Genomic DNA, 18049 nt, shown 5'->3' with positions numbered 1-18049 from the left:
GGTTCAGTACAAGTAGCTCAGTCATGTCCGACTCTTTGCGACCCCATGGACTACAGCATGCCAGGTTCCCTGTCCATCACCAACTCCCAGAGCCTACTCAAACTCATGTCCATAGCATCGGTGATGCCATCCAACCATCTTATCCCCTGTTGTCCCCTTCTCCTCCCGCCTTCAATCTTTCCCAGCATCAGGGTCTTTTCCAGTGAGTTGGTTCTTCACATCAGGTGGCCAAAGTATTGGAGTTTCAGCTTCAGCATCAGTCCTTCCAATGAATAGTCAGGACTGGTCTCCTTTAGGATGGACTGGTTGAATCTCCTTGCAGTCCAAGGGACTCTCAAGAGTCTTCTCCAACACCACAGTTCAAAAGCATCAATTTTTTGGCACTCAGCTTTCTTTATAATCCAATTCTCACATCCAAGGGGGACTTTTTTTTTTGAACTATAGTTGATTTACTGTGTTTTAGATATACAACAAAGTGATTCAGTTATGCATACACATATATATTTTTTTCACTCTCTTTCAGATTCTTTTCTCTTATAGTTTATTACAAGATATTGAGTATAGTTCCCTGTGCTACACAGTAGAGCCTTGTTGTTTATCTACTTTATAAGTAGTATATGTATGTTAATCTCAGACTCCTAATTTATCCCTTCTCACCCTTTCCCTTTTGGTAACTGTAAGCTTGTTTTCTATGTTTGTGAATTTGTTAATATTTCTGTTTTGTAAATGAGTTCATTTGTATCATTTTGTAAGATTCTACATAAAAGTGATATTATATGGTATTTGTCTTTCTCAGACTTACTTTACTTGTTATAATGATCTCTAGGTTCATCCTTGTTGTTGCCAATGGTATTATTTAATTCTTTTTATTGCAGAGTAATGTTAATATTCCATTGTATATGTGTACCACATCTTCTTTATCCACTCATCTATCAATGGATATTCAGGTTGCTTCCATGTCTTGGCTATTGTAAATAGCTTTGCAATGACTTTGGGGTGTGTATATCTTTTCAAATTAGAGTTTTCATCTTTTCTGGGTATATTCCCAGGAATGGGATTGCTGGATCTAGTTTTAGCTTTGTAAGGAACCTCCATATTATTTTTCCATTGTAGCTGCACCAATTTACATTCCCACCAACAGTGTCAGAGGGTTCCGTTTTCTCCACACCCTCTTCAGCATTTATTATTTGTAGACTTTTTGATGGCAGCCATTCTGACCAGTGTGAAGTGATACCTCATTGTAGTTTTGATTTGCATTTCTCTGATCATTAACAATATTGAGCATCTTTTCATGTATCTATTGGCCAGCAGTATGTCTTCTTTGCAAAAATGTCTACTTAGGTCTACTGCCAGTTTTTCAGTTGGATTGTTTGATTTTTTGATATTGAACTGCATGAGCTATTTGTTTACTTTGGAAATGAATCCCTTGTCAGTTGCATCACTTGCAAGTATTTTCTCCCAATCTGTAGATTGTCTTTTTGTTTTGTTTATGGTTTCCCTTACTATGCAAAAGTTTTTAAGTTTAATTAGGTCCCATGTGTTAAAAGCAAGAGGATTGTGTGAGAATCTACATGAAAAACATTTCCCTTCCTTTCCTGCCACATCTTAGCTCCCAGAACACTATAGCCACACTATACTCCCAGGCGATAGACTAGAAAACACTGACCAGCTCAAAGCCAAAGATCTACAGAAACTGACATTTACAGGGGCCCACCTGTCTCTTCAGGGGATTCAACTCTGACCCAGTCTCCCTACAACAAAGCTCACTGGTTGACAAGTCCTAGAGCTTAACAGCCTTACTTTTAGTATGAATAGACATTCAAGAATCACCAAAGAAAAGCCTTCAACAAAATAGAAAAAAAAAAGCAACAAGAAATTTTAACAATAAAAATAAACCTTTTAAGAAATATCTTCAGGAAGAAAAGACAAAATACTAAATTCATTTAAAAACTTTATATGCACTTAGTCACTTCAGTAGTGTCCTACTCTTTGAGACCCTATAGACTATAGCCTGCCAGGCTCCTCTGTCCTTGGGATTCTTTAGGCATGAATACTGGAACAGGTGGCTATGCCCTCCTCCAGGGGCTCTTCCCAACCCAGGGGTGGAATCCTTGTCTCCTACATCTCCCCCATTGCAGGCAGATTTTTTACCCACCGAGCCACCTGGAAAGTTCAAAAGCTTTACACACACACACACACACACACACACATATATATATATAATATACTATGCATATATATATAATACATATATAGTATACAAAAGGGTAGGGCTTCCCTGGTGGCTCAGATGGTAAAGAATCTGTCTGCAATCCAGGAGACCCAGGTTTGATCCCTGGGTGGGGAAGATCTCCTGGAGAAGGAAATGGAAACCCACTCCAGGATTCTTGCCTGGGAAATCCCACGGCCAGGGTAGTCTGATGGGCTACAGTCCATGGGGTCACAGAGTCGGACACGACTGAGCAACTAACACACACACACATGTAAGTGTTTCCCTGGTGGCTCAGACATAAAAGAATCTGTCTGCAATGCAGGAGACCCAGTTTCGATCTCTGAGTTGGAAAGATCCTCTGAAGAAGGGAATGGCTACCCACTCCAGTATTCTTGCCTGACAAATCCCATGGACAGAGGAGCCTAGTGGGTCACCGTCCATGGGGTTGCAAAGAGTCGGATGCGACTGAGTGGTGAACACACACAAGCACATATAGTATACATCCATGCATACTATATATACATAAATATACATATGTGTGTATGTATATATATATACACATACATACACATATTCAAAAAATATGACAAAAATATTGAATATTTAAAATATGATTGCCAGTGGATTGAAATATAACATTGAGGAAATTTGATAATAAGGATTCCAGGAAAAAAGTGTGAAGAAAGTGAAAGGAAATTACAAAAAAAATAATACAAGCAGATGTCCCAACTGTGAAAGTTTGAGTTTCCAAATTAAAATAGTCTACTAAATAACCAGTGCAATAAAGAAATAAGTTAATAGTAATAACATAATAAGAATGGCTAGTGTTTACAGAGAGCGTTTGTGCCCAGCATGGTGCTATACATTTTGAAGTATTCCTCTTATCCTCCCCAAGACCCTGTGATGGGGGTACTAGTATTAACCTCATTTTACAGCCAACAGAGGCATAGAAAAGTTGAGTACCTTGCAAAGTAGAGAGGTAGTTAAGTGACAGACCCAGCAGTTTGGCTCTAAAATCTGTGCTCCTAATCACCACACATTTTTGCCTCTCCATAAAAAGAAAAAAAAAAATCTTGCAAAACCCCAATTATTCTGAAATTTTAGAACCCTAATTCTTCCAGGTCACACACCCAGGACTGGGAACAAGAACGTCATCAGAATTCTCAATAGCACTCGATGCACAGCAATCATTCCTGACTTCCAAGGAAAAATCATTTCCTGCCTAGAGTTCTATACCAGGCTCTCGGCAAGGAGCAGAGCGGAAGAGAAGCATGTCAATCATATAAGGCTGCAGACATTCACTTCCTGTGCACTGTTACCAGAAGCTACCAGAAGGCTAAAGAACGAGGAGGATGTGGTGTCCAGGAAAGGAGACGATGTACCGAAGAGCAGATCAGAGGGAGATCCTGGAAGGTGATAAAGGAGACCCCAGGGTGACAGCTGTGCTACAGGCCTGGAAAGCTCCCAGACAGTGCTGGAGAAAGAGGACCTGGGTCTCAGAAGGGACCCAGAGGAAGAGGAGGAGGAGGAAGAGAAACTGAGAGATTAGCTGTAGTACTGGATCATCTCGAGAGACATTTTCTAGTCCTGGCAGCATGTTTAGGAATGAATTCATTCTCGGTACATGAAAAACTAAGGAAATGCAATAACAAGGCCCTTTCAGACTCAGAGAAAATAGTTATACAATAAGTGAAAGTTAATCATAATCTAATTTATGCTGCAGTGCTGAGTAATACTTATCTGGTTATACCCATGCAAGCATCAAACATTTTATTAGAACTATATTGGGTGAGTGGAGGAAGGGAACATGTATTCTTTCCTCTGCTTAATTTTTTTCGTGTCATGGATCACTTTCTGGAATTCTCCAATTATTTGGCTACTTGTCTGTTTTTTATTTTTTCACACCAGAATGAATGTAAGTTCCTAGGGATGGGGACTTGGTCTTATCCATTGATATATCCCCAAATATTTCCAGAAAGGATGGGAGCAAGGCATGTTTAATTGAAATAAATCCCTATCCTTCAGATAGAGAATCAACAGGCAATGTCTAATATTGGGAAATCTTAAAATAACAGTATATAAGCATATATACTGTTATTTTAAGCATATCATATCAAATAATACCAGTAGAAACCTGTAAGATACTTGAAAACAGTTTCTTCTGGGGAGCAGCAATTGGGAACACAAAGGGATAAAGCAGGAGAAAGCTGTCTCCATTATAAGCTTTGTAATATTTTCTGGTTCTTAAATTATTAAATATATTACTTTGGTAAACAATAATTAAACCTTGAAAAGAGAGAAAATAAATGGATAGTATAACAGTATGTATAGTAAAGTTTCATTTTACATTTGAAACATTTTGTAATAGTGTTTTAGAATGACTTACTTCACAATATTATATAGAATGGATTGAGTGAGGTAAGAGATTAGAGGAAAGAAAACTAGGAAGGCTTTGGGATGGTTAAGATGATAGGTGATGGGACCCTGAACTAGGTGGTACCTCTGAAATAGGAGTAGTGACATAGTAGAACATATTTTGGAGGTTTAAAAAGTATTTTTAAAGATATCCAGGAATGACCACATATTCCATGGCCATCATCTATAGTCATTCTCAACTAATTTTTCAGGACTTTGGAAATAGTGAGTGCAATGCTTATAAATTAAACACTTAAAAGTAATCAAAATTTACCCTGATTTGTACCAATATTCCTTTCAGGACATTTTTGTAGTTCTATTGTCCATGATAAGCAAAGTATTTACAATTGTTTGACACACAGGCTAACTTTCAAAGCATGAGATAGAATTGCAGTATCCATATTGTATGATTACTTACAGTTCCACAAGTTTAGGACTCACTAGCTTTCAGGAGTCAGCATCCTCTGATTTTAAGAAATCATCTGCCATATTCCTGATAAAGATCTCAAGTTATTTCTCAGCCCTATGGAATACCAAAACACCCTGTTTTTCCTACTCTATAATCATTTACATTATTCTGCCTTGTATAATTTTGAATTGTTTTCATCCCTCTTATGATGAAGTCATTTGGACCAGTTTTTATACCATAGACATGTGTGCACTCAATATGGATTTTTTTAGTTGAATTGAGTATTCGCCATTTGTAAGTGCTTATAGAAAGCACTTGGTATTTAGTTTGCTGAAGTTCCAATACTTTGATCACCTGATGGGAAGAGCAGATTCATTGGAAAAGACCTTGATGCTGGGAAAGATTGAAGGCAAAAGGAGAAGAGGATGGCAGAGAATGAGATGGTTAGATAGCACCACCGACTCAATGGACATTAGTTTGAGCAATCTCCGGGAGATAGTGGAGGACATAGGAGCCTGGCATGCTACAGTCCATGGGGTCACAAAGAGTAGGACACAACTTAGCAAGTAAAGAAGAGGAGAGGAACTCAGTTTCCTCACTAAATAAGGAATTAAACTAGATTCATTGTTTTTACCCCTCTTGCATGTTAGAAACATCTTGTGACTTAGAAAACTTCTGATGTGCAAGTCCAAAAAAAAAAAATCTGGGTAATTTTTTTTAATTCCCCTGTTGCTTCTAATAGAGATTGAGAGCTCCTGAGTTCAATTATGAAAACTGAGTTTGATTCCCAAACCTAGTTAGGAAGCACTAAGAAGCAATTCTAAAAGTGCCTCCCTTCCAGCCCCAAACTCTGATTATGACCAAGGGCACTCAGACCACTGCTGTTGATTTTTCTCATACAGTGAATTTGATTTAACAAGTTACAGAAGCAAAGAGCTTGCAGTGGGTGATCCACTTAGAGAAAAATGTTAAGTTTGGGCTTGTGTACAAGGAATTGGGGTTTTCCTGGTGGCTCAGTGATAAAGAATTCTCGTGCAATGCAGAAGATGCAGGTTGGATCCCTGGGTGGGGAAGATCCCCTGGAGAAGGAAATGACAGCCCACTCCAGTATTCTTGCCTGGAGAATCCCATGGACAGAGAAGCCTGGTGGGCTACAGTCCATAGGATCACAAAGAGTCAAACACAACTTACCAATTAAACAACAACAACAAGGAATTACAAAGTTGTAGGAAAAGTGTAACTCTCCTTTATCTCTACCCTCCCCTATGACATGCTTCTCTATCAATACTGGGCTTAATTTCTGCCTGGAATGGAGTTTTGGGATTTGAGCCATTTGACACCTACAAACTAGTTCCAAACCCCTAGGGAAACATGGAATAACGTCTCCAGTTCAGTTCAGTTCAGTCGCTCAATCGTGTCCGACTTTTTCTTTTTTTAATTCAATTAATTGATCAGTGGCTCTGCTGGGTCTTCGTTATCGCGCATGGGCTTTCTCTAGTTGAGGCAAGTGAGGGCTACTCTCTAGTTGCGGTTTGTGGGCTACTCACTGGGGCGGCTTTTCTTGTTGCGGACTCCAGGGCGTGGGCTTCAGTAGTTGTGGTACTTGGGCTTAGTTGCTCCGCCGCATGTGGGATCTTCCTGGACCACGGATCACGTCTCCTGCATTGGCAGGATTCTTAACCACTGGATCACTCAGGAAGTCCCACTATCATGCTTTATGCAGTGCTATGCTTGCAAAAGATAAGCATTGGTCTCATCTAATGGTAAGCATTGTCACAGTTTCCTCCTCATACCACATGTTGTAGTATCCCTAATACTAGTTTCACTATGAGTTACTAAAAACCAATGTTTATTTAATCGTACAATATAAACTCATGGAAGCTTCATGACAGTCAGATAGGCTGGGAAAGCCTGACTTGGCATATGAGCAAACTGAAATTAAAACTTGTAATAGCCAAGCCATGGTCTTTCTGTCACCTGGACAGAAAGTGTTCCTTCTGTTCTAGTATATCCCACTGTCTCTTTTGTGGAGAGAGTGGAAACTTTCCTTCCTTCGAGAACGTCAGATTTGTGGGGCTTCCCTGGTGGTCCAGTGGTTAAGAATATGCCTGCCTATGCAGGAGACATAGGTTCAATCCCTGGTCCAGGAAGATTCCATGTGCCTTGGGGCAGCTAAGCCCATGTGCCACAACTACTGAAGCCCGAGTGATGCGCGGCAACGAAGACCAGCGCACCTGAAACACATTAATTATTTAATTTTAAAAACGAACATTAAAAAAAAAGAAAGTCAGATTTCAAGTTCTGAATGTGCAGTTTACTTACTGATGAACCCTTGCCCTTGAAGAAGAATGTCTGGGGTGCTAGATGTTCCAAGCAACTGAGGCAAATGCAATTTGTATAATAAATTTCTATGTTACTTAGGTTTGTCTTTTTTCCACGTGGACATCACTGTGTTTAAAAACTACAAATTTCCTATGAAACTGCTTAACAGCACAACTGTGAGTTTGATTTTTATTTTATCAACATGGAGAAGTGTTTGACTTGCTAAAGTCAAAGGTTTGTTTTTCCATGTTGATATCGTTGGTGCTTAATACCTGGTTCTTGAAAATAATGATGTCATTTGTGTTAGCAGTCATGACACATACACCATGCTCATCCTGTGTTCCATTTGACCTTGCGGTGCTGAAAAAACAGAAAGATTTTATGGGGGAAAAAAGAACAAAAGGAGACTGAAATGGTTATACAGAGGGGTCTAATTACAGGTATTTGAAGCATAAAATCATTGTTTAGAATCTCTTTGCAGAGAAAAGCTTGCCCTCTACCAGCTGTATTTTTTCTGTGCTCTTTTCTGCTTTTGTGGAAGTCAGCTTCTTTGTTAGCCTTCCAGTGTTTAAATAGACTGGAGCTATATTTTGAGAGACAATTAGAAAAACTCTTGAGTGCTACCAAAGGTTGCAAAAGACAAAAGAACTTTTCCAACTAATCCTCCTAGTTTTACTTCATTTTATTTATTTTTTTATTGGAGTATTGTTGGTTTACACTGCTATGTCAGTTTCTGCTGTAAAGCTAAGTGAATTTGCCATACATATACATATGTTTGGATTTCCTTCCCGTTTAGGTCACCACAGAGCACAGTAGGGTTCCCTGTGCTATAGGGAAGGCTCTCGTTAGTTATCTATTTAATACAGTAGTAATTTTACTTCATTTTAGAATGGGAGATGGAAGAAGAGAAGACCTGAATGGGGAATGGTGACCCTATTTCTAGCCCTGATTCTGCCACAAATGTGATGTAAACCCTTGGGCATATCACCTAACTTCCCAGAGCCTGTATCTCCTGTGTGTGAAATGAAGGCGTGAGGCCAGACTTGTTCTTCCTTCCCAGCCTGCATAGCCCATGCTATGTCTCTACAGGTCTCAGGTTTAATCTTCTTTCTACAATGAGCATATCTGAAATCTCAAATTCTATGTGGATCCTCGCCTGAGACATTTTGCTGCCACTAACACCGTTTTTTTAAATTGTGATCCTCAAGCTTCCTTTTAACAGAATCATCTGGAATGCTTATTTAAAATGCAGAATCTTGGGAATACCCTGATGTTCCATTGGCTAGGACTCAGCACTCTTACTGCCAGGGCCCAGGTTCGATCCCTGGTTGAGGAACTAAGAGCCTGCAAGCTGATCAGCAAAACAAACAAACAGTGAAACCAGAATCTTGAGCTTTGACCTAAGTTTCTTCAATCAAAATCTTGAGGATAGGAACTAATATATAAGCAGAGTGATCATAGTTAACAGTATTGTAAAGTTCTCACCACACACAAGATACATATATACACACACACACACACACACACAATGATAGTACTATGTGGTGTTAACTACCTGATTACAATAATCATTTTACAAGATATGTATATGTGTGTGTGTGTATATATATATATGTGTGTGTAAAATAATTACCTTGTACACCTTAAACTTATACAATGTTATATGTCAATTATATATCATTAAAGCTGGGGGAAATAATAGTCCTAAAAAAGTCTGTGTAATGTGAGGAGGGATTCAGGAATGTGTCTAGTGGGCTCTGAGGGGATCCCTATTTCCTCTCAAGTTTGAGAATGACTGCAAATCCAGGAATAAACTGTCAAAGAAAGGAGGGAAGGGTGACAGTAGAAATTGGTCATTGCTACCTAGCTTTGGATGCGTTGGAAACAGGTGGGGAGGGAAGAAGGGTGCAATCAGGTGGTGAGGATGCCCCTGGAGGACATCTCTCTGCTGTCATTGTCACCTGTTTTCGTGCTTGAATGGACTGAAATCAAGCACTGGCTATGAGAACTATTAATGTAAAACTACCCCACAGCTACAGCATCACCGTGGGTACAATGGGACCCTAGCTTACGTTTTCCATAATATTCAAAACCAGACGAGTAGGTTGAGGTTCCATTTTATGAATGAAGAAATGCCCTTCCTCAAGAAGCCGAGAGAAAGCAGGTAAATTGTGACTATTTCAAATTTCTGAAGATTTTTTTTCATGAGTGGAAATAAACCCTTTGGTGAATCAAAATATATTCATTTCATGCTGTGGATTTTGCTCAAATTTTCTTTATCCTGGTTTGGGGACTGTTATTCAGAGTATGTAGGTGAGATTATTTGTGAGAATACATGGAAAACCCGTACTTGGTCAGCGTGATTTCCTACCATGGGTTGAGAGTTCTTTAATGATTATTTCTGTAGGTTCTGTGACAACGTTGTCTTTTTAGCACAAATACAAATACATACAAATTAAAAAAAGAAGGGAAAATTTCATCAGTCAATGTTTTAACTTCAGACAAGTTTGAGATCAAGCCTCAAAGATTGATAAATCAGGTATCCCATGTGCAAGTAACCTTGATATGCCTAACATTGGGTAAAGTTCAAAGCTCCATATCACTTGAGTGAAGAGTCGATCAGAGGGAGGAGCTTCTTTGGCTTAGAAGGATCTTTCAAGAACTACGGACGTGTGAGTACCCCCAGCACAGGGTAGCATTGCATGGGAAAGCCCAGCAACCTCAAAGGACCTAAAGAAGACTTTTGATGAGGAGTGGCAACAATCACAATAGCAGCACTCTGGCTTTGCACTGGTTGAAGAGTGAATCTCTACACTTGGGGTAAGCAGGCTCCTGGGGTGAACTCATGCCCAGTCAAGTTCAAGTGTCATCTTGGTGGGAAAGAGAAGTATAGGGGAGGGAACTTTCCTGGTGGTCCAGTGGTTAAGAATCTTCCCTGCAATGCAGGGGACTTGGGTTTGAACCCTGGTCAGGGAACTAAGATCCCACATGCCAGGGGGAAACAGCCCACATGCTGCAACTAGAGAGAAGCCTGCTCACCAAAATGAAGAGTCTGCCAGCCCCAGCGAAAGATCCCACATGCGACAGTGAAGACCTCATGTGCTGCAACTGAGACCAGAACACAGCCAAATTTTTTTTTTGTTTTTTTGTTTTCCTTTTTTAAATTATTTATTTTAATTGGAGGCTAATTACTTTACAATATTGTGGTGGTTTTTGCCATGCCCATTGACTTGAATCAGCCATGGGTGTACATGTGTCCCCCATCCTGAACCCTCCTCCCGCCTCCCTCCCCATCCCATCCCTCATGGTCGTCCCAGTGCACCAGCCCTGAGCACCCTGTCTCATGCATCAAACCTGGACTGGTGATCTATTTCACATGTGGTAATATACATGTTTCAATGCTATTCTCTTAAATCATCCCACCCTCACCTTCTCCCACAGAGTCCAAAAGTCTGTTCTTTACATCTGTGTCTCTTTTGTTATCTCACATATAGGGTCATCGTTACCATCTTTCTAAATTCCATATATATGTGTTAATATACTGTATATTGGTGTTTTTCTTTCTGACTTACTTTACTCTGTATAATAGGCTCCAGTTTCATTCACCTCATTAGAACAGGAACACAGCCAAATTGGTCAATCAGTTGTATCCGACTCTTTGTGATCCCATGGACTGCAGCACACCAGGCTTCCCTATCCTTCACTGTCTCCTGGAATTTGCTCACACTTGTGTCCATTGAGTCAATGATGTTATCCAACATCTCATCCTCTGTCTCCCCCTTCTCCTCCTGCCTCCAGTCTTTCCCAGCATCAGGATCTTTTCCAGTGAATCGATTTTTCATATCAGGTGGCCAAAGTATTGGAGCTTCAACTTCAGCATCAATCCTTCCAATGAATATTCAGGACTGATTTCCTTTAGGATTGACTTGCAGTCCAAGGGACTCTCAAGAGTCTTCTCCAGCACCACAGTTTGAAATCATCAATTCATCAATGCTCAGCCTTCCTTATGGTCCAAGTATCATATCCATATGTGACTACTGGAAAAACCATAGCTTTGACTATACGGACTTTTGTTGGCAAAGTGATATTTCTGCTTTTTAATACACTTTCTAGGTTCATCATAGCTGTTCGTCCAAGGAGCAAGCATCTTTTAATTTCATGGCTGCAGGCACCATTTGCAGTGATTTTGGAGACCAAGAAAATAAAGTCTGTCCCTGTTTCCATTTTTACCTCATCTATTTGCCATGAAGTGATGGGATTGGATGCCATGATCTTTGTTTTCTGAATGTTGAGTTTTAAGCCAGCTTTTTCATCTACTCTTTCACCTTCATCAAGAGGCTCTTTAATTCCTCTTTATTTTCTGCCATAAGGGTGATGTCATATGCATATCTGAGGTTATTGCTATTTCTCCCAGCAATCTTGATTCCAGCTTGAATCCAGCATGGCATTTTGCATGATGTCCTCTGCATATAAGTAAAATAAGCAGGGTAACAATATACAGCCTTGACATACTCTTAAATAAATATTTTTTAAAAAGGGGAAAGGACACAGATTTCCCTTCCTTCCCCGCAGCCTCCTGAACAAAGATCTCTATTCATCTAGTCCCTGTCTATTCATCCTTTTCTGGTTTATTTTTCTTCATAGTATTGATGCTTATTTTGTTTCTCATCTGTGTCTACTTTGCTATTAATAGAATCTACTTTCCATGAAGGATAGATTCCTGTCCATATGTTCACAGCTATTGCCCCACTGCCTAGAAGAGTTTCTGGCACTTAGTAGATGCTTACTAAGTACCTGTAAAAAGAATGATTAAATCCCTACTAGACTGTGATAACCTTTTTGAGAAAAGAATCTAAAAAAGAATGAACATATGCGTATGTATAACTGAATCACTTTACATACACCTGAAGCTACACTACATTGTAAATCAACCATACTCCAATAAAATTAAAATTTTAAAAATCCCTAACATGATATCCTTCCCACATTCAGTGATACAGAATTAACATATTTTATGCACTTTTAGAATTGTGCCCCCAAAGATGACAATAAAATATTTAGGGAGATGGACCAACGTGGGATGTTTACCTGACTAGTTATTTCTGGGTTTCAGATTAGGTAATTTAGTCACTGAGGGCTTCAGCTCTGGATTCAAACTATTTTGGTTTGAATCCTAGTGCTGGTACTTACTAGTTGTAAAATCTCCAACCAGTTAATTAACTTATCTGTGCTGCAATTTCCTCCTCTGTGAAATAGGACGATAAGAGGAAGGTAGCTGTAAGTATCAGATGTATCTAAAGTGTTTGAAAGGTAGTTCTGCACACAGTAGACAAGAATAACACTTATTGTGTCTGCTTTTCTGTAAATGTCATTATCTCTTCCATCAACCATGTGTGTGGCTTCACACTGTGTGAAGCCACTCAGTCATGTCCGACTCTTTGCGACCCCATGAACTGTAACCTACCAGGCTCCTTTGTCCATGGGATTTTCCAGGCAAGAGTACTGGAGTGGGTTGCCATTTCCTTCTCCAGGGGATCTTCCAAACCCAGGGATCAAAGCCAGGTCTCCTGCATTGCAGGCAGACGCTTTACCATCTGAGCCAGGAGGGAAGCCTTCCATCAACAGTGCTTTCAATTGACCATAAACACACAGTTACATTCGTGTTCTTGACTTAAATCTGAATTTATTAAAATATGTAGCAGCATGACCTTTATGAGAATCAGAAGGTACAATTTATGTGTGGAAAACAAAAAGGGAACAAGAAAAGCCCAGGTCATAACTATAACAACAATGAAATAAGAAGTATCATTTGTTGAATATTTTATTTTACATCTGTCTATCCACCCTTCCAACTATCCACCCATCCATCTATCTACTCATCTATCTCTCTCTCTCTATGTTACTGTAATTTTATGGTCCTATCTAACTAACTAAGAAGTTAGTTGTTAATGGAAGTTTCTCATCTGAAACAAGAAAACACCAAACACACCTACAGTAATTACTTTGTGCCAGGTACCATTCTAAACACTTAGAGAAAATTTCTCATTTGTCAGTGCAAATACCCAAGCATTCACTTGTGACTTTAGAAATCCTATTTAAAAGTTTCATACTCAGAAACACACTTTCAACCATGGTTAATCTTAATGTTATTGTCCTTATTATTTGTTCTCAGTGATTCATATAAGGGTCCTATGACGATATGCACGTAACTCCTGCCTTCTGGAATTATGGCTTCTCTGGTGGCTCAGTGGTAAAGAATCTGACTTCAATGAGGGAGATGTGGGTTCAATCCCTGGGTCAGGAAGATCCCCTGGAGAAGAAAATGGCTACCCACTCCAGTATTCTTGACTGGAGAATTCCTCGGACAGATGAGCTTCATAGGCTCTTGTGTCCATGGGGTCACAAAGAGTTGGACATGATTGAGTGACTAACAATTTCCTGCCTTCTGGAGTTAACATCTATAGTATTAATTAAAGAATAGTGCATACACCAATGCAGCCCAACTGCTCTAGTCAAGATATCTTTAAACTCTCCTACCTTCTGGGGCTATTTCATTGTGTATCATTTTATATCCAAGATGAAAGAGTCAACATCTCCAAGAAATTTTTATGACTCACAGCTCTCCTTAGGGTTCCTAGTTGGCTGCTTCTCCACACCTACTTCCCTCTCACGTCCCTCTCAATGGGAACAAAGCTCCATTTTCTTCGAGGGGGTCCACCTGGGTCTCATTGGAAAAGAACCTGATGCTGGGAAAGATTGAAGGCAGGAGGAGAAGGGGTTGACAGAGAATGAGATGGTGGGATGGCATCATCAACTCAATGGACATAAGTTTGAGCAAACTCAGGGAGATGGTGAAGGGCAGAGAAGTCCGGTGTGCTGCAGTCCATGGGGTCACAAAGAGTCGGACATGACTGAGCAACTGAACATACACGATCTAGTAACTCCACTCTCTTCTTCATGCCCCTGGGGCATTAATTTCACTGTTACTGGTAGCTGACTTGTGTTGATCGTCTGAGGAAGGGATGGTGTGGTGGGAGAAGATAGGGTAAAGAGACCACAATAGCAGTCATTTCAACACAGAACACAAAGCTACCTTAATTTCAGGCATCATTCTCCCTGGCACTTCTGAGCCATTTCCCACTGCTGAGAATTTCTCACTGCCTCCCTCCTGCCAGATCTTGAGTTTCCTCTTTCATGACCCTTCTTGCTTCTCTTTTTCTGTTTCTCAGGCTCTTTACTCATGTATTCACTCCTCTCTTTAAGGTTTTCCCCAGAAATACTGATAAGTTCTCCCCATCCCCCCAGGCAAATGACAAGGGGACCTTCCTCAACCAAGATAACCATCTCATTATGATGTTTTCATAAAAAGAACCTGGGTTGGGAAGATCTCCTGGAGGAGGGCACAACAACCCACTCATATTCTTGCCTGGAGAATCCCATGGACAGAGAAGCCTGGCGGACTATAGTTCATGGGATCGTAAAGATTTGGACATGACTGATCAACTAACACTTACATGACTAAGCGACTGATACTTCCATTCCACCCCCCAGATTGAAGTATGACATTACTCATGAGAGTTCCAGAAGTTCTGTGTAGAAGGGGCTCTGTAGATTTAGTCTAATTGAAAGGAAACTGAGAAAATCTGATTTGAAATTGTGCTTGCATAGCAAACAAACTCTTTTTGACTTAATTGCATATCAGTCAAAGTCCTGCAGAAATCAAAGTTCCACTCAAAGGGCTTAAAAGGAAGAGAATTTAATTAAGGGACTGTCTCAAGAGATGTGGGCAGGTTAGAGAAGCCAGCAAGGATCCTTGAGGCCCCCAGGACAGGAGCAGTGTGGCAGCATCTCACTCCCAGGGCTGAAGGAACTAGAGGAGGAAGTGGTATCTCTGTGCTCCTGCTGGGAAGAGTCAGGAAGAGCTGTTGTTTCAGGGGTTTCAGGCCCCAGAGATGTACCCTGATCTCTCCTTCCCCTTGCCCTCTGAGCTCTCGCAGATGTTTCCCTGGGTCTGAACCCAACCAGAAGTCAGAAGGCAGGGGAGACTCCCTGGCAAAGGAGTCTGCAGGCCCCAAACAGGTCAGGTGGGATTGGGTGACGGTGAATCACCAAAACAGATTGGGTATTTATTTGGTATAATGTTGAAAACAGAAACTTAGCAAGGTGAAGGATGGCTGGACCACTGCTGGCCACTTCCTGGAAGGCAGAAGTAACAAGTCAAACTTTGTTTCACCTTCATATTGTCCCCCTCCTAATACCCTAGGAGCTGTTGTGGAGACAGAGGTTAGGCCTCCTCTCCCTCCCCAATTCTGGGGAAAGATCTGAGTTTTGGGCAGAGCACAGTGTAAGGGAAGTATTTGAGTGGTATTCACCCTGGTCTTGTGGCCAACTCCTTTGCACCACGGGTCAGCTGCAAACCCTCTGTATCATAAGAAATAGTAAAGCAATTTTTGAAGCATAAAACCAAGGTCCAACAGCCAATCCAGAAGTCAAGTCAGGCACTGGGAGAAGTTAGACACAATCAAGGATGTACACTTTTGAACTTTAAATTCTTTTTTATTGCCTCTAAACTCAAGCTCTCAACCAACCATGACAAGAGTTTACATTCCTCTTGGAAATCAGTGGGGCAAAAACAGATTACCAAAAGCTGGGGAAAAGGATGCGGTGTTGATTCTTTCCTCAGGGCTGAATACGAATTTGAGGGGATGGCTGTGGATCTTTGCAGAGAATGGAACTGCAGTATCCACCCCTAAGGACTGCCAGCCAACCTGGCCCACTGCCTGCTGCTCCTTCATCTGGTTGTGTCTGCAACTGCCAAGAGAGTGATGGAAGAATTTCTGGAAGAGACTTCTTTTCAACCCAACTCCCTAACTGGGTCAATGACCACCTCGACTCCAGAAGCAATCATAGCATGAGGGTATGGCTCTGACCGGCAAGTCTTCAGGGTTTACTGTGGAGTCAGGGAGTGACATGAAATGTGTAAGCACAGAATACTGTCCTTTGTAAAGTTAACTTTGACATGACCTGACAAGTAAAAGAGAGAGGTACCCTTGGATGTATTGGGTTGGCCAAAAATTTCACTTGGATTTTTCCATGGATGGCATGGCAAAATGCAAAGGAAGTTTTTGGCCAACCCAATATGTGTTGCCCAAGTTCCCCTTCACATTTTTTTTTTTTCTTTCTGTCTAGGATAGCCTGCAAAAGAGGTCCTGAGCTGAGTGCTTTAAATTATTCACCTCAAACTAAACGTGGAAGATGCATGCTTAAATATCTCTAAACTAAAATTAAAAAAAAATATATCTATTTTACAGAGAGAGAAAATTTGAGGAAACCACTGATTTGCTCAAAGACATACAGCTTGTACATGGGAGAGCTGAAAACCCAGTTTTGTGTGTGTGTGTGTTCAGCACCTTTGCACCTAACATGATGTATGAGTGTGCAGGGAGTTTTGAAGGAGGACAGTGAGATGGTATAAAGCATGGATGGTTAAAGCTGTTTCTAGAGTTCTGAATCTGTGATATTGTGATGGCTAAGAAATAGATATTTGGTCATTCGGATGACTGAAATGTATTTTTCATTATATTTGGTCTTCATCCATAGTTCATGGTTTCCAGTTCCCCAAGTCCTCCATCCTAAGTGCTGAAAGTCATAAAGGTGTCTTTTGTTGTGAAAATGAGGTGACTTTTGGAAAGCACCTTCGGTCGGGACTGGTTGCCAGGAGATCCAACAGCATGATTAGAGGAAAGGAACTTCTAGTCCCACGACTAAAGCGACTTAGCAGCAGCAGCAGCATGGAGTTTGAATCAATTGCCAGTGGCCAGTGATTTAGTCAGGAGAAGGCAATGGCAAGCCACTCCAGTATTCTTGCCTAGAAAATCCCATGGATGGAGGAGCCTGGTAGGCTGCAGTCCATGGGGTCGCTAGGAGTCGGACACGACTGAGCGACTTCACTTTCACTTTTTACTTTCATGCATTGGAGGAGGAAATGGCAACCCACTCCAGTGTTCTTGCCTGGAGAATCCCAGGGACGGCGGAGCCTGTTGGGCTGCTGTCTATGGGGTGGCACAGAGTCGGACATGACTAAAGCGACTTAGCAGCAGCAGTGGTTTAGTCAGACGTGCCTGTGTGAGAAAGCCTCCATAAAAAATCCAGTAGGATGGTTTGGAGAGTTTCTGGATTGGTAAGTGAACACATAGAGGTGCTGGGAGAATGTGCTCCTGATGGCCCAGGAAGCCCGGGGCCCTGTCCCTGTACTTGCTCTTTGCATTGAGCTTTCCAGGTGGCACTAGTGGTAAAGAAAAGTGAAAGTCGCTCAGCTGTGTCTGAATCTTTGTGACCCCACAGACTATACAGTCCATGGCATTCTTCAGGCCAGAATTCTGGAGCGGGTAGCCTTTCCCTTCTGCAGAGGATCTTCCCAACCCAGGGATCGAACCCAGGTCTTCTGCATGGCAGGCAGATTCTTTACCAGCTGAGCCACCAGGGAGGCCCAGGGATACCAGAGTGGGTAGCCTATCCCTTCTCTAGCAGGTCTTCCTGACCCAGGAATCAAACCAGGGTCTCCTGAATTTCAGGCATATTTTTTACCAACTGAGCTCTCAGGGAAGCCCTAGTGGTTAAGAATCCCCGTGGTGGATTCATGTTGATGTATGGCCAAACCAATACAATATTGTAAAGTAAAAAAAAAAAAA

At 41.1% G+C, this 18049-nt stretch overlaps 1 protein-coding gene across 1 annotated transcript in view; it reads right to left on the bottom strand.

The window, feature by feature from the left end:
- TPBG (trophoblast glycoprotein) overlaps window positions 1-18049 on the bottom strand; it is a 69512-nt gene that overhangs the window by 33279 nt on the left and 18184 nt on the right. The window contains exon 3 of the mRNA XM_010861946.1: window positions 7631-7718. Coding sequence (XP_010860248.1) covers window positions 7631-7718 — 88 coding nt within the window. The remainder of the gene's footprint in view (window positions 1-7630; window positions 7719-18049) is intronic.

This window comes from Bison bison, unplaced genomic scaffold (genome assembly GCF_000754665.1).
Source record: "Bison bison bison isolate TAMUID 2011002044 unplaced genomic scaffold, Bison_UMD1.0 scf7180017864473, whole genome shotgun sequence".
NCBI lineage: Eukaryota > Metazoa > Chordata > Mammalia > Artiodactyla > Bovidae > Bison > Bison bison.
Note: the sequence above shows the minus strand (reverse complement) of the source record. Positions and strands in the feature narration are given on the sequence as shown.